At 44.5% G+C, this 17,024-nt stretch overlaps 1 protein-coding gene across 2 annotated transcripts in view; it reads left to right on the top strand.

The window, feature by feature from the left end:
* Positions 1 to 17,024, top strand: part of si:dkey-49n23.1 (semaphorin-3D) — a 105,106-nt gene that overhangs the window by 85,701 nt on the left and 2,381 nt on the right. Inside the window, exons 7-17 of one of the 2 annotated variants that reach the window (XM_076884372.1) lie at positions 781 to 909; positions 2,109 to 2,251; positions 2,749 to 2,863; positions 3,275 to 3,344; positions 3,972 to 4,116; positions 6,141 to 6,363; positions 9,892 to 9,980; positions 12,375 to 12,416; positions 12,881 to 13,038; positions 15,331 to 15,395; positions 16,658 to 16,809. In XM_076884372.1, coding sequence (XP_076740487.1) covers positions 781 to 909; positions 2,109 to 2,251; positions 2,749 to 2,863; positions 3,275 to 3,344; positions 3,972 to 4,116; positions 6,141 to 6,363; positions 9,892 to 9,980; positions 12,375 to 12,416; positions 12,881 to 13,038; positions 15,331 to 15,395; positions 16,658 to 16,809 — 1,331 coding nt within the window. Of the gene's footprint in view, positions 1 to 780; positions 910 to 2,108; positions 2,252 to 2,748; positions 2,864 to 3,274; positions 3,345 to 3,971; positions 4,117 to 6,140; positions 6,364 to 9,891; positions 9,981 to 12,374; positions 12,417 to 12,880; positions 13,039 to 15,330; positions 15,396 to 16,651; positions 16,810 to 17,024 lie in introns of both variants that reach the window. The other variant, XM_004558998.3, reaches the window with a different exon arrangement.

Raw genomic sequence — 17,024 nt, 5'->3', positions numbered from 1 at the left:
GGACAAGCCTAAGAAATCAAGATAAGGACATCAGACACGCTCTAAATCTGTTTGTTTAGTTGATAGAGTTGAAAAATGTGTTGATTTGGTGACTGATGAAAATCACTAAACTCTAGTAAGACTAGTAGAGCCTTTGCAGTGACAACATCCTGATCTTAAATGTGTCCTTCCTACATGAGCTGGAGGATCTGTGCACGCCGTCACATGTTTTTCGGATGTTTACGGTCTGAGCTGTTTATTAGAAAAAGCTGCTTAATGAGTAAAAGCTGTGTACGCTGAGCGGACTGCATGTGCTGTACCTGGACGTGTCTGAGTGCCGCGGGAGGTTAAATTACATGTAAACATGTAGTTAAAACAAGGAGTCAACACTGAAGTTATGGAGGTGCAATTAAGAGGACCAGACTGTTTTCATTTTTCACATGAAGGTACCCAGGGAGAGACGGCCAGTGTTTCAGTTAATATTCAGCTCCTTAAAACCACAAAACAAACACTGAGGACCAATTAAGTGATTTTTTAAAACCTTATTAAGACATTTTTTTCAGGAAATGATGTCAGAAATATTTTGCTTCATGGTTTTCTTACAGATGAATGTTTTCATGAATCAGTTTTCAGATATTTGCTGTTCTGCTCTGGGCCTGCAGAGAATGCAGAGCCTTCAGTCGAAGGCGGAGCTATAAAACAGACGCTCTGTGTACTGGTCAACTCCTGAATGTAGGAAAATATGTTTCACGCAAATTTATTGTTCTTGTTCAGGCAGTCGTTCCTTTTCTTTCTCCCTAGACGGGGATCTGTACGCGGGTACCTCGGTCGATTTCATGGGAGCCAACGCTGCGATCTTCAGGACATCCATCCAGGGCAGCAGCCAGCATTACATCCGCACTGAAGCCTACGATCACAACTGGCTCAACGGTAAGAAGCTCCGTTTCTTTTGTTCTCCGTTCGACACACCAGATAAACTTCTGCAACACATGGAAACACTTACCGGTTAATGGTCCCCTGGACAAACATTTGCTACCGTATATGAACCAAACGGCCAATAAGTCCTGCAGAAGTAAAAAGTTATGTGCAAAAATTCAACGTTGAATACAACTGTGTGGCAATAGATTTAAACCCTAGTATGAAACCAGAGGTAGACACACGGTTCCACCAAATCTTTTTAAAGAATGGATGCAGAGTGCACACCGCTCACATTTTCTTAGACAAACCCAACCACTGATATCAGTAAGGATGAAAGAAAGCAGCTTTTAGGGCCTCTGAAGGGTGCAGACATCCACTTTGCCTGGTCGGAAATACAGCTTTGCATCCATCATCCTGGGGAGCTGCTCTCACTAAAGGTACTTTTAACTAATCAGGAGACCATTACTTAGTCTGTGGTTGTCATACATGAGCATTAATGTCCCTGCTCTGAGAGCCGAGACGATGAATTATTCTAAAGGTTTTAGGACTCCTGAGCTTTGAGCCTGTTTGGTTCTTTTTTTTGTTTCATTCCTTTTCTCATTTTGTATACTTGCTTATTGTGTGTGTGTGTGTGTGTGTGTGTGTGTGTGTGTGTGTGTGTGTGTGTGTGTGTGTGTGTGTGTGTGTGTGTGTGTGGTTTTAGTGTCAGGTTTACAGTTAGGTTATTGTTAGGGTTATTTTTGATGGTCAGGGTTATGGGCTACGGAATGCATCATGTCAATGGGATGTCCTCACTAAGATATCAAAATGAGAATGTGTGTGTGTGTATGTGAGACACACACCTAGCCTGGACTTATTAGTTGTGTAGTTTAATACTAACACCAAGCTGCTCTCCGATGCATCCATCGGAGTGAGTGGTAGATAGAAAGCACAAGACAAGAAAACTGTGAAAATTGTTAATAATTAATTTTTGAAGTTGATAATAATAAGCTTGGATAAGGTACATAAGACATAAAACAAAATGCAGTAGCAGAAAGAAAAACAAATTAAAAGAAACGAAAGACACACGTTTTCTGACAGTTTAAGCTGATGATAGCTCCTCCTCCATGAGTCTTCTATTACTCCTTCACTTGTTATACCTGTAATTTACAAATAATCTATAGAAACAGAGAGAAGCTCACAGAGTCAAATGTGTACCGTCTCCCTCTCAGAGCCAGATTTTGTGGGCTCCTTCTCCATCCCTGACACGCGCAGCCCGGACGATGATAAAGTCTACTTCTTCTTCAAGGAGAGGGCGGTGGAGGCCGGGCAGTGGGACAAGAGGGTGTACAGCCGCGTGGCCCGAGTCTGCAAGGTAACGACGAGCAGCCTCGACGTGATTAAGGAATCCGTGACGGGGATCAGGGTTCTCTGTTCTGCTGTCCCGCATCACTGTTATAACTGTTAACAGGCTTTCTGACGCCTGTTTTGCTTCATGTGTGATTTATCTTTAGTTTTCTCAGTTAAATATAAACAGTTAAAAAGCTAAGCCCGTCTGAGACACAGATATTCAGTTTACCACAAGAACTAAAGAAAATCAGTTTTCATATTTAAAACACATCTGGGTAATAAATTTATTAAGTAAAAAGCACCAAAACAAGTAAATACATCTAAAGCTTTTTTAGTTTCAGAGCTTTAAATGAAGGAGTTAAGGTTTGTGTTCTTGAACTGAACAGAAATGCAGATCTGTGGAGACGGACGAAGGTTGTAGACGATGTCTCCTTTTTATGTTTCCTTCCCTTCCTCCCTCACTGTACTGCTCCTTTAAATCTAACCGTCATCCTTCCCTCTCTCATCTCTTCCTCAATCCAGAACGATCTCGGCGGGAGGAGGAGTCTCATCAACCGCTGGACCACCTTCCTCAAAGCCCGGCTGGTCTGTTCTGTCCCCGGCCCGTCTGGAGTTGACACGCAGTTTGATGAGCTTGGTAAAAAACTCCTCCTCCTCCTCCTTTTCCTTCCTCTCTGGATGTTTTCTTACGTGACCTCTCCTGAATAATCTTAGTACAGTACGCCTCGCCTGTGCTCTCGCCTTATCGTCCCAACTTTAAAACGCTGACGCTGTTATATTTGTCTCCTCCTTTCCTTCCACACACTGTCCTGTCTTGTCTTTAGGAGGCCTGAGGTTACAAAGGTTCATCCAAACTGTCACATCAGCCACTGATTAAAACTTTATTGGTACAAATTTGTGCAACTGTGAATGATTTACAGGTGAAGTGACGCTAACGAGGCAAATCTAAACTTCTTCCAGTCTTCCTCCCTCAGTATGAATAACACGGTTTTACTGCTGCACATTGTTCATGATTCTGAGTTTAAAAGCAGCCTCTGTGTTTCCTTAGAGGACGTCTTTGTCCTGGAGACCAAGGACCCTCAGAACCCGACCATCTATGGAGTCTTCAGCACGTCCAGGTGAGGGCGCGTTCAGCCGTGCAGTCACTTACATGTATCTGGTTTATTTCAGAGACCACTTTAACACGAGCTGCTTAAACTTTTACGTTTCTCAAGAAATCCTTTTAAAATGCACGATTTTAAAGATCTTTAAAAGTCACGTGATTATTATGTGGTGCCAGGCCGTGTCACTCTGTCCTCAGTGGTGCTCATGAGCTCGCCGCTGCACATGTTCATCACCGAACTTCTGATTCAAGGAGAACTTTATTGACATTTAGGCTTTGAAAACTGAAGGAAACAGTTTTCAAGGGAAGAGGGAGGGCGTCCTCTTCCTGTATGTGCACGCCCACTGCCAGGCTGGCACGTGCACACTCAGGGGTGCAAAGGAGCAGAGGTCAGATGTGGGAGGTGTCCAGGGTCAAAGGTGAAGAGGCCCAGCTGGTTGTGTTTTTGTAACCAATGTATGAAAGCACTCCACCTTTTTTCCCCTCGTGTCCTTCCTTTCCTGCTTCCTTCTTTCTCCTTCCTCTTTTATTCTTCCTTCCTTCCTGGCCTGTTTTGGGGTTCTTCTTTCCTCCGCTTCCCCTAACCTCCCAAACTCCATCTTTCTGTCACATCCGTCACCAACACCTCCTTTTTCTTCCACAGCTCCATATTTCGTGGTTCAGCAGTGTGTGTGTTCTCCATGGCGTCCATTCGAACTGCTTTCAACGGACCATTTGCCCATAAAGAAGGTCCCGACTATCGCTGGGTCGAGTACAAGGGTCACATCCCCTACCCAAGACCTGGCACCGTGAGTACTCCCGCACCAAAAGCCCCCGAAACAAACCACTGTAGCATGAAACATTTTAATATACTACAACACGATCCTTTGTTATATAAGCAGTGTAAAAATAAAGAAAAATTCCCAAACCTCCCTGCACTGTCGTCTAGTTTTGTGTCAGCCACATAACAGCTTCCTGAAATAAAGCTGAAGTATGCTAACAGATGGGATTAAAGATACGAAACAGAGGACAGCTTCACTGCTGGGAGGTTTGCACAGCACCTGTAAATCATATCTTTGCATACATGTACGCAGTTCATGTGTTTGCATTATTATCCATCATAAACTCCCGTCATGGAGGAATGTGATCCCCCCTTAAAGTCATCCCCAAATGCACAGACAGTCTTAAATCTTAAGCCAGAAGAAGAAGAAGGGCTGCACCTCACAGCTCCTCAGCAGGCTGCTCCCAGCATTGGACAGCCTCTGTCCACAGTGCAGAGCAGCACACAGCTAAGAGTCACATCTTTGCACAGTTCTCTTATTACAAAAATGTAGAGTGTATGAATGTGCAGTAAATATACAGGTATCCCCACATGAATCCTCCAACTTATACAGAATAAAGTTTTATTATAAAGTCCTGGTTCTTTAGAGCAAACATCTGTCTGCAGTCTGGATGGTTTTTACGTCACATTTTTATTCTTTTAGGCACTGATTTGAGGCCAGTTTAAAGTAAAATTAATGGCTTGAGATGGTGAAATAAATAAATTACTGTCCTCACATTACTGTGTCTGAAAACACTGCAGTATAACCTTCAGCATCTCTCGAGTATTTGTGGTGAAACGGCCCTTTAAGCACAGGGTAAGGTTTTGGTCAGGCTGTCACTTTAATGTTCAAAAGCTGCTCCTTTTAAAGCCTCGTCGCCCATAAATCTCTGCTAATATAGTGGCGACAGGACGGTATTTATGTTTGTGTGAATAACTAAGACTCTCCTGTGAGATCAGACTCCAAACACACACAACACCGCTAATGAAAACAAGCTGATGGCGCTGCGAGAGGAAAACCTCTGGTGATTTAACACCTGAGCTGTGAAGTCCTCTGGGAAACTTCAACCTGTCAGGAGGTGCTGGGGTTTTAGTGTGTGTCAGGTGCTATTTCATTCTCCCTGCTGGGGGACTCGGAGCTCTGCAGAGTGGTGCTGAATCATGTGGCTGATTGCAGAAGAGGTGAGTCGCATCAGAGCTGCAGGGGAGAAGTTTGAAGTAGCAGGATGATTAATATGATTAATAGCAATATGAAAACGTCAGCGCGATGCTGTGATTCTAATCCCCCGATCACTGACTCACTGTCTTGTTGACTTCAGCTTTTTCACTGTGCTCGACTCGTGTTTTCTCCTTTTTACAATCCTGTCTTCAGCATTTCGATCCCTTCTGTAATTCCTTTTCTTTCCTCGCCTCCTCACTTTTTCTTCAAACCACCAGAGTTGGCTCTAGACTGCTGGAGGTAGCCATCATGAAATCACCTACTAGTTTGTGAAATGTTTTAAAGCCTGGTCTGTACCATTTTTGTAGCACGTTTATTAGCTGGAACCAGCATCTGTAAACTGTGTAGGCTCAAATATCTGTTAGGCACCGACCAGAACTGGAGCACAAACAAAAATACACCAGCTGCACAAATACAAACCGATATATAACCGATATAAATGACCATCATTAAAGTTATACTTACTCCACACTGAATGGTAAAGTCCGGTTAAAGTCCAAGCTGATGCACAAGCTCAGCTTCCAGAATTGTGACTCTGTTTGGTAAAAAATGCTCAACCAAATCTTTGACTTTGTTATTCTAGAAATAAAAACTCTTTAAATCCATGTAAACAATGATAAAAAGCACGACCTGTGTAGTAACGTTGAATAGAAAATCTTCTCACTACATGTTTCTTTCTGTCTGCTGCATTTACCAGACAAACATGAACCTTATGTTGTCCACTGCTCCCTCACTCAGTCGTTCGTCTTCCCCGCTGATGGTTTGTTCCTGTATTCCTCCCTCTGGTCCTCCAGTGTCCCAGCGAGACCTACGATGCTCTCCACAAATCCACCAAGGACTTCCCAGATGAGGTGGTGAGCTTCATGCGGCAGCATCAGCTGATGTGGGAGCCCGTCCTGCCTCTGGGCGGCCGGCCCATCTTAACCCGCGTCAACTCGGCCTACACGTTAAAGAAGGTTGTCGTGGACAGGGTGGACGCCGAGGACGGACCGTACGACGTCTTACACCTGGGCACAGGTGAGGAGGACGAGGGGAAGGAGAAGAGGGGAGGGAAGAAAATGAAAAGTATCGAGACTGTGGAGGAAAACGGACTCGGTGTGCAGCTGGGACTGAAATCTCATCAGTTTGTTACCAGACAGATCAGTTGAGCTGATTCAGAGTGCGATGGAAAGTGTGTAAATGAAGCAAAGAGAGTTTAGAAGTTTACAGAGTTACAAGGAGGCAAACTGGTGACGTTTTCTCTGGAACGCAAAAAGGTGTTTTGTGGGTTTTACACTGAGAACAGAGCAAAACTTAATGTTGAGATAAAAGGTGAAAAGACCGTTTTGACTTTGAAACAGTAAAACGATAAAAGAAGAGGCAGGATTGACAAATATCGAGCTGTGAGTTGTCTTTTTTGGCTGAATCTTCACCAAAGGAGGTTGTGGTGTTCTTATGGATGCACTAAATTCCAGTTTAATAGTGACATGTGAATTTTAGGAATAGCTGGAAATCTTTGAAACACAGAAGGGATTTCTAACACGTCCTGTTTCTAACGTGTTCTTTTAACCTTCTTTAACACATTTCCCTGATTTAAAATTTTTAATATTTTGTAACTTTTACACCCATGAATCATGAATAATTCTTCCTCTGTGTTTGAGCCGGAACATCTGCAGACTCTGGAAACATCAGCTTAGTTGGGACACGACTGACAGACCAGCAGAACGTTCAGATTCGGTTCCCGGTGAAACTTTGGACGCTCGGCTGTGAGATTTAAACCCGTCGGTAAAATAAGGTCAGCTGAGGCGGGGCCGAGCGAGCGGGCGTTTGAACTCGAGCGTGTGATTGGACCGTCTTTTAGAGCGGCGTACTGTGGCTCGCCTGTTGTGTGTAAACACGTTTTCATTCATTATCTGTAAGGCGGTGAAAAATGGCGAGCTTTTATTGTGACGGGGTGAATGATTTCCTGAGTGTGTTGGGCCTTTGTTCATTAATGTGCACACAAGTGCGTTTGCTTGTGTGTGTGTGTGTGTGTGTGTGTGTGTGTGTGTGTGTGTGTGTGTGTGTGTGTGTGTGTGTGCACGCATGATTAATGGCAGCGGTTATTTAAGTGCTGGCGACAGATCGGGGGGCCAGAGGTGCTGCGACTGCTCCATACATCTCTGCTGAGTGGATTCCTCTCCACCACCTCATCCCCCCGTTAGCTCCACATTCACCTGCCTGATAAATGCTCCTTCTAATCTTTCATCTAATACCACCAGGAGGAATATTTCTACATGCTTTCTGAGTGACAGATGACTTTTTTTATTGGTTTGTTATATCCCATTTTAAAAATATCCTACTCTTTAATCACACGCCTGCATCACACCGTTTCGTTTAGGATTGAAATACAGCTTTGAGAAGTCTACAGGTCACTGCGGCCGAGTACTCGTTTGGATTGTGGCTTCTAGTTTATCTGTTCAAATGTATTAAAGTGAACGCAGCTCTGTGCGCTGAAAGCTTACAGAAGCTTCTTTTATATCCAGTCCAGTTAAGTTCAGATTTAGCTCATCAGTCTGCTAATGGGCAGTAAATGGTGCAGATGTGTTTCATTTCTGCTGTCAAGAAAACATGACGTGGTCTGTCATTCAGCACTTTCTGCTCTGCTTCAGGTCACAAAACAATTTTTTCATCCTGAGTTGCAAATCTTAACAAACAGCTCACAGATACGCCGATAGATGCTTAAGTTCGTTTAAATCAAACACTGTAACTTTAAGCTGCTCTGTCCTGTAGCTTTTCACAGACCCTGCTGTGATTGGATGAATAGTGCATGGGTTTAGAAAAGGTTTAAACTGTACTGTGATAGGACCCCACTGTTACAACGAGACAGTGTGCAGATATTCCACAATCAGCTGGAGGTGGTGTTATTGGAGAATGGAAGCATTTAAGAAACGTCGTAACTCGTCCACGATGGCAGAGCGAGGTCACCAAGGTCACATAGTGCTTAAAAGTCACCACTCCAGACATCCTCTGAATTAACATCAGCACAAAAGCTGTGCACCGGGAGCTTCGTGGCATGGCTTTATTATGTTCATACCATCTATCACTCGGACGGACTATCAGCGCTCTTATCCGTCTGCTCCTGTATTCTGATAAACACCGAGGCTGACACGATGACGCCGCGGACACCTGCACATTCTCCCTATCGCCTTATCTGTGCATGTTTGTTTCAAACGGTGAATGATAACAAATGAAAGGTGGAGATGTCTGTGCCTGGGTTTGGTATGCAGGGGATCAGATTCATGTATGTGGGTCTCCCGGAGCGATGAACCCTGACCTCACCTGACTTAATGGAGGTCTTAAATATAAACCCCAAAGGTCAAAAGTGACCTGCTGGTTTCAGTTCAAAGCGAACACCTTTGTGCTGCTCTGTGAGGCTTCAAAGCAACTGTGGAAGTTTAAAGTTTGTTAGTGCTATTTCATCACTGATTAACAGAAACGTGCCTCTGAGAACGAGTCCATCTGTTTTAGTAAAGGTTAAGAAATCCATGATTCTCTCTGAAACTGAGATTTGACTTTTTGCTGTCCTGGATGTTTGTGACAATAAATGAGTAAAAAAACAAAAACTAGCGGCTGTCCTCGCTCTGCCTGTCGTGCTTTGTTTATGTTTGACTCTGGTTCAGTTTGAAGCAAATAAAGGACCCAGTGGGAAACACATACATTATTTTATAGAAGCTTGTTGGATTTGTTTCATCTCCAGGTTGTGCTGATTTGTGGTCTCGGTGTTTAGAGTCTAAGAAAACAAAAATGCAGGGATCAGTATAATCACAAAGCTACCAGATTACATTTTTTACTGTGAAATTAAACGTGGTGACCACAGGCATCGAAGCGCATCATTACTCAGTGATGAGGGCACACTTGTTTGACAGACATGTCTGCAGACACACACACAGCATGCAGTAGCCTCACAAACAGCTGCAAACACACACGGTTTCCCACAGCGGAGCTTTATGAGCATGCTGGCGTGATGCGAGCGAGCGTGTTTGAATGCCTGAACATGCAAACGTACAAATGCGCGCCCGTCTGCGTCTTCAGCAGTTGATTTGTGTGCGTTTGTGTTCCATATGGTTTTGCTGTGTTACATCCTAAGTGCAGTGTGTGGTTTCACCGTCACAGCTGGCACGTGTAACAACAAACTGCCATAGATTGTGCGCGAGGTGCCTGTTTAGCGTTGTTACCAGGGTTACCGCTGTGTCCCGTGCTAACGTGGGAACGAGCTTTGGTCGTGTAGCTTTGTTTTTCAGACGCGTCATCTCCCGAAGGGGCTTTCCTGGGAGGCTGTTGTGAAACAGAACTCCTGGCTCTGCTTCGGGAAAGATATAACGGGTCAAACTTTCGCTGTTCCTGCTGCAGTTTCTCTAAAGAGGGGCTGATGCATTCTTACTGTTTCATCACGCCGGCATAAATCTAAGACCGTCTTTGCAGATGTTTTATTGGGGCAGAGTTTGGTTTCAAAGCTGAAATGAAAACGTGTGTTTTGCTGCAGGATTCCCACACGTCGGTCAAAAATCCTCTTTTATGTTGCAGATGATGGGAAGGTGGTGAAGGCGGTGTCTGTCATTAAAGACAACTGGGTCACAGAGGAGGTCATACTGGAGGAGCTGACAGTCTTCCAGGTGAGATGTTATTACAGGTTTGTGAGCGATGGAGAGCACTGAGGTGGTGATAATGCTTTCCAACCTGTTATATCCACATAGCTCTGTGTGATTAACGCTTTCCTGATGACAAAGCAGGTTTACTTTGTGACTAACAGCCCTCAGTTTCTCCATCAGAGAAAAACAGTCAAAATAAAAGGATGGATGTAGTTGCTGGGTCTGAACAGCTGATGTGGTTGCAGAAACGCTTCCTTCCCGTAGGCGTCTGTTGCCGGGGCCTCTGTAAACACTTCCCTGATGAGTTTGTGGGCTCGGTTGTTTCTTTCAGGTCAAAGTGAATAAATCATGAAGTTCACTTTGTAAATTTTGGTCATTCAGAGTTTCAGACGGGGCCGATTCTTCACTCAGGACTTCACAAAATCAGTTTCACAGTCAGGTCTGTGTCTCGCTCAAACACCAGATGCTAATCTGAAGATTTCAGGACTGGATTTCACAAACCAACAGGTGACATCATGGTGTTTATGCCCATGTTTTATATTGCCAGGCCAAACCCAAGTCTCCTTTAACAGCACCTTTTGATAAACTGGTCCAGTCGCTCAAGCGTGCGAGCACCCAGAAACTGAGCCGTCTGTCCTGCTGCAGCTGTCTTTGAAGCTCTCTCTGCACGCCTCACTGCCGGCACCACCTGATTTCAAACGAGTCTCCCACAGAACCTTTAAGCCTCGAGCTCAGAGGCGAACTACACGGGACTTTTATGGCTAAAACCACAGGGCTTGTTTCCGTGACTCCCACTGTCCATCTGCCAGGCCCGGACCGTGTGATCGAACATCGTTTTCTGGAAAAACTCCACTAAACACAAAAACAGATAGCAGGGCACATATTTCCCAAGGTCATCTGGGTAAATAAGCTAATGGGGACGGCAAAGAGAGAGAAGTGAGGGACGTGAGGAGGGATGGATGCATCAGGGTGAAAGGAAAAAATACAGCTGGACTAAATGTGGAAAAAAACACAGAGGACAGAAATAGAGTGAAGGATGCAGGAGAGGAGGAGGGGGATAAAAAGACGGGAGAGAGGGAAGGAAGCAGAAAGTTAAACGGAGAAATGAAACCCAGCCGGTGCTGGAGCTGAGGGCAGGTGAAGGAAGAGAAGCCACAAACAAACAGGATGCCACACACACTCGGCCTGTTTACTTCCAGCTGAAATTAAGACAGGAACAAACCCATTTCCAGCAGACTCACAAAACAGCCGGACAGCTGTGGGCAGCGTATGAAACGAGAGCTTTTATTTCTATGGGCTGAAGTCTGCGGGGGGCTGCGGGGGGTCGGGCTGCACCCTGACCGAGTTTCACACGAGCTCGTTCAGTTTCTGGCTGTGACAGAACGCAGGATAGTCGTATCACTGTAAAACACTTTCTCTCTCCTTCACTTCGACTCCTCGGCTCAGCGCGGTCAGGGGTCGTCGACTCCCTTTGTGAAACGCTTTACCCAGTCAGTGAGCCAGAAAAATGGAGCTGGGGGGTAATTTTACCCCCCGAAGAAGAAAGAGACTTATTAGATTTCTAATCTCAGTAGTTGCCCTGACCTCAGCCGCGAGTCGCTGCGAGGCATTCCTCAACCTCAAACAGCTGAATTATTGCTGCTTTTAAGGAGCAGCGTCTGTGGTTTGGAGTCAGCCGTGCGAGTCGACCTTTCCTCCTCCGTTCCTGCGGGTTCGTCTGCAAATAAGAACGTGTGTTTGTTCTTTTTTATATAAACTGGGTCGTTTTTGACAGGGAGTAACTAAGTTCATTTGTTCAAGTCCGTCACTTAAGTAGGTTTGGTTTGAGCATCGGGGAGTCTGGGCTTAATTTCCAGATGCTAACAAATTTAGCTGGACCTGCAGTCGCTGCTCGGGTACAAATAATATTAAATAAGCTGTGAAACACATATAAAGGTTACAAGATACAAGTACTGCCATTAAACGTGCGTATAGAGTCAAAGAATCCTCAAAACTATGCTCACATGAGTATCTGTCCACTATAACATCGATATATAAACGCTGTTAAAATATGTACGTAATAAAAATTAATAAGTGAACCGTGTTGTTTATATATCATGTTGGCCAGTTTTATTCGTCCACTGATTTACTGACTAATAATCTGATTTAAAAGTTTATCTGCTGCCAGCTGCTCCAGCTGTTAAACGCTGCTCGTCTTTGCTTTCTCCCACATTTATTCACCAATAAGAATTTTTCTGAGTTGTGCAACAGGAAACTCGAGCCCGATGAAGCCGGCACTGCAGTTACTCCTAAATCCTAAATTATTCCTCGTCTCGTTAATAATTCTCACCTATCACGCTGCATCGATGAACGCCGCCGTCTGTCATCGCGCGTTATCTGTAACTTCTTATATTTATACTTCTCCTCTTCATCCCACAGAGTCCCACTCCCATCCTCAGCATGGAGCTTTCCACCAAGCGAGTAAGTCTCTCTGTTTCTCTCTGAAGCGTCGGACTTGGATTACTTATGTATTTCTGGAGCTTTCTTAAATTAAATAAGTCATTATTTGGTTCATGTCACAGTGATGGTCCTGGTCAAAGAGGAAATGTGTGTTTTTCCATCTGTCCAGACGATTCAGACTAAGATATCTAAAGTATTTAAATTTGATCTAAATATTAGATGTTGACTTTTCTGCAGCAAAATCAGCTTTGAATAAATCATTCTTCTCTGTAGCATCTTTACATCTTTATAGATTTCGGTGACACGAGTCCCCGAAATCTTTCATTTAAAATACAAAACTGAGAGAAGCGTGAACATATATGAAGATTATGGGTGAAACAGGATGTTGAGCAACTTTTTTAGAGTTGTGCAACAGATATGAGCCATGAGGATGCACGGCCAGCTTACAGAAAAGCTCTCCTCTTCCTCCCCCCTCTGCTCCACAGCAACAGCTGTACGTGTCCAGCGAGCTCGGCGTGGCCCAGCTGGGGCTCCAGAGGTGCGAGTTATACGGGACCGGCTGTGCCGAGTGCTGCCTGGCCCGAGACCCCTACTGTTCCTGGGATGGACAGACTTGCTCCAGATACTTCGCCATGAGCCGGAGGTAACGAGGACGGAGAGGGAGGACGTTTATCAGCCCGAGTCACCCGAGTGTGAACACGCTGTAGGATTTACTCTTACTGCGTTCAGCCCTGCTTATGTTGGCTGTTGCTCAAAAATAATAGATGAAGTTCATCCATGTGGCACATTTCAACAACAACATGATTTTTTTTCATTTAAAACAGATAATTGTGCAAACATTGTAAACTTTTCAACACTACTGTAGCTTCATAAGAATCAGAGCAGACAAAGACGTCAGGCACCCAGCTAACTCTGATGGTGTAAAGTCTTTACGGCTCTTTGTGTGACAGAAAGCAGACCACAGGGACATTTCAGCGTACACACTCGCACCTCGAGAGCCAGATATCTCTGTGAAAAACAAGCTGACATGACTCGCATGCACCCCTGCAGACCACCGGGCCACAGAGCCAGTGCAGGTGGGCCGTTGGTAACCAGTTCAAAATATAAAATAAAAGTTTAATGCACACACATCTTCCTGGGATACATCGCCATGGTAACTGAAGCCGCATTCACTGATGGATGCATGAGGGACAGCTGGGGCTTTAGAGTCTTGTCCAAAGATAACATGCAACGTGCAAACTGGAAGAACCAGGGATTGAACCACCGACCTTCCAATTAGTAGATGACTCTGTGTGCACAGCCGCCCCCTAGTTTGACAAACCCCGTGCTGACTTATCGAGCTGACGACCACCTTCGTGTGACCTCTCATATGTGATTGGTCATGCCGGGGGAGCAGGAAGATCGACCTGTGCACGGTGCTGATGCCGGTAAACTGGAGTTTTAGCCGTTAAAATTTTGCAGTGTGAGAACCGAACTTCTTCTGGAGCTTTGACAGCCTCTGCCGTACAGTAAAAACATGCTCTGCTGTCCCTCTGATGGCCTTCAGGATAAAAAACAATGACACAATCTCGTGGATTTAAATCAAGAACACGTTCACGAGCCTTTTTTCACAGATATAAATGAAGTGGAAAATGAAAACTCCTGCATTCGCACTGCTCCAGGAGTAAGTTGGCACCTCCAGTGAACCGCGCTATGATTGAAAGTGATTTTTGAACCTCGGTTCTGCAGATCGTTGCTAAAATAAACATTAACTCATTTCTTTTTTTAATGACCATGAAGCAGTTCTGTCATGAATTTCTGCCATAAGAAGGGCGATAAAAAAGGTCAAATGGGCGGCGCAGCAGTGACATAAAGCTGAAATGACATCTGTATCAGCTGATCGTGTGCCTGCACAGCCAGTGAGGTTCTAAGACTTGAGTACACGCTGCGCTCAAGTTTCCTCAAACACTTACAGAGAGAAGGATGCAGGAATTGTGATTTTTGGAGTCGTGCAGATGAGTTAAAGCTAAAAAAGGGGAGGATGGGTGCGAGGGCTGGGGGGGTAACGGGGAGGCCGAAGCAGAACGAGATCTGACAAAAGTCTGAACAAACACTCTGTATTTTCACAGCCTGTTCTCACTCCATGTTTCCTCATTCATAATCTCAGTAGCTCCTTTTTCTGGCACCAGGGGAGCGCAGCAACAACAGCGAGGGGGAGGATTTAATGCACTTATACGAGTTTATCTAAAGGCACGCCGTTATCTGCTGCTGCCGCTGTCAGCTGTGCTTTAACCGATGAGTCTGACGTCTGCTCGCACACACAAAGCTGCTTTTAACATTTTCAGCATGAATTAAATCATCAGAGGACTGTGCAGCTTTTACAAAAACAAATAAATGCTGATATAAAGCATGAGAGAGGCTCAGTGCATCCATCCATCGTCCATGTTTGAACCAAACTCTGGCTAAAAGTCTTTATGTTCAATCGATTGCATGTTACTCACAGTATCCATGTGCTGGTATCGTCGCTGTTATCTGAATAAATCAAATAACAAATACAGTAAAGAGCTTTGAACCTTCTCGCTGTGAGTCAGGAGTGCAAACGACCAAAGAACGAAGCTCACGGATTCAAGTCTGCTCCTTTAAATTCAACCTAAATGAAGTGTTTAATAAATACAGATTCTAACTGTGTGTGTGTGTGTGTGTGTGTGTGTGTGTGTGCGTGTGCGTGTGTGCGTGTGCGTGTGTGTGTGTGCGTGTGTGTGTGCGCGTGTGTGTGTGTGTGTGTGTGCGTGTGTGTGTGCGCGTGTGTGTGTGTGTGTGTGTGTGTGTGTGCGTGTGTGTGTGTGCGTGTGTGTGTGTGCGTGTGCGTGTGTGTGTGCGCGTGTGTGTGTGTGTGTGTGTGTGTGTGTGCGTGTGTGTGTGTGCGTGTGTGTGTGTGCGTGTGCGTGTGTGTCAGGCGGGCGCGCAGACAGGATGTGAAGTATGGAGACCCCTGGAGTCAGTGTCCAGACACAGAGGACGGTGAGCATTTCCTCTGCTGATGTGAATAAACTGTTTAAAATATTATTCTCCTGGCAGCTGTTACACAGCAGACATGTCCACACTTACATGTGTACATGTGCTGCACTGTGACCAGTGGCAGAGTGTTAGTGTCACTGTGGGGCAGGAACGTAAACCTGCTGTGTGGGCCCATAATCGATCACATGACCTGATGCTCAGATACTCTGTGTGATCAGGGAGTCTAATATGACACCAGTCATGTGGGCGTTATTGTATTCTTTCATTTCTGCTTCATTATTGATGTTTGTTATTGATCGTTCCATATATTAAATGTGAGCCCCCCCCCCCCCCCACACCTGATAAATCAAAGCTGATTTATTTCGTACAGTAACTTTGTCATACTTAACGTGCAGAATTTTGTGATTCATGTCATTTCTTTCCAAACATGTATCAGACAGATGCCTACGTGAACTTTTCAGGAAAGACATTAAAGTTCTGTTAAAAACTGCAAACAAATCGATTTTACACTCCAAACGTTTTTCCTGACAGATTTAGTCGCGTCTATCAGGACTGACCCATCGATTCACTCTGTGTGACACTCTGGAAGTTTCTTAAAGTTAGCCGATAAAAGTAGATAAAGTCAATTCTTACACTTGTGTGTGTCTGATATTTATCCTTTAGAGTCCGAAACCATCAGACTGAGATGAATTCTGTACATGATCCTAAATAACTGTTTAGCTTGTGTTAGAGAAAAACAGAAGTGGCAGTTTGTCTTTTCCTGAAACCTTTGCTTTTTCTTTTTTGTGAACAGAAAATCCACTGAATCACTCGTCTCACCTGAGAAGGAACATTTAATTACTGGTATTAACTATCAGGAGCTGACAGCACTTTTTAAAAATGGTCGCCTTGTATTTTTACAAAATAAGTGAAATTAAGGTAAAATGCCTGTTGTTACCATGGTGTTCTGAACACGGGCATATGGCGCCCTCTAGTGGATGTATCGCATAACTGCGGCTTTCTCTGTTTTGTGGTCAAAAATAACAGAAAACTCATTTTTTTTTACAGTTAAGGAAATCTTTCATTTTACAGTTCTATGCAAAAAAAAAAGTGCTTTTTCCTGTATAATCTTTTATCACCTGTGCCGTCTCACATTCAAACGAACATAACTACAAAAGGAAAAGAATCATTTCCATCATTTCCCTGGGAGCATCACACCGTGTGCAGAGCTGTGAAAGCAAAAAAGCAATGCCCTAAGGGTTTTCCTGTGTCTTTGTCAGATTCAGACTCTGTGGAGGTGAAGGTGGTGTACGGTGTTGAGGGAAACTCCACCTTCCTGGAGTGTGTTCCTCGCTCGTCCCAGGCGGAGCTCAGGTGGACGCTGCAGGTCTCAGACGGCCAGCAGCAGACTGTCGGTCAGACACATGAAAGCAGAGAGGTGAGTTTACTGCTCTCTTTTCAGTTTTCAAATTAAAAGCATTCAGGTTTTTACAGATGTTGACAGTAGAGTCTTCTTCTTCTCTCTGCTGTGGCTCATTCACAAAAAACACTATCATGACTTTAGTCTCTGGATTTTCCCTCTAAACGTTCTCCTTCCTCTGGTTTTATTTGTATATATTTTTAGTCCCGAACCTCCAAAGGACAAGACATTAA

This window comes from Maylandia zebra, linkage group LG5 (assembly GCF_041146795.1).
Source record: "Maylandia zebra isolate NMK-2024a linkage group LG5, Mzebra_GT3a, whole genome shotgun sequence".
In the NCBI taxonomy this organism is placed as follows: Eukaryota; Metazoa; Chordata; class Actinopteri; order Cichliformes; family Cichlidae; genus Maylandia; species Maylandia zebra.
This window is presented reverse-complemented; position numbering and strand designations above follow the sequence as displayed.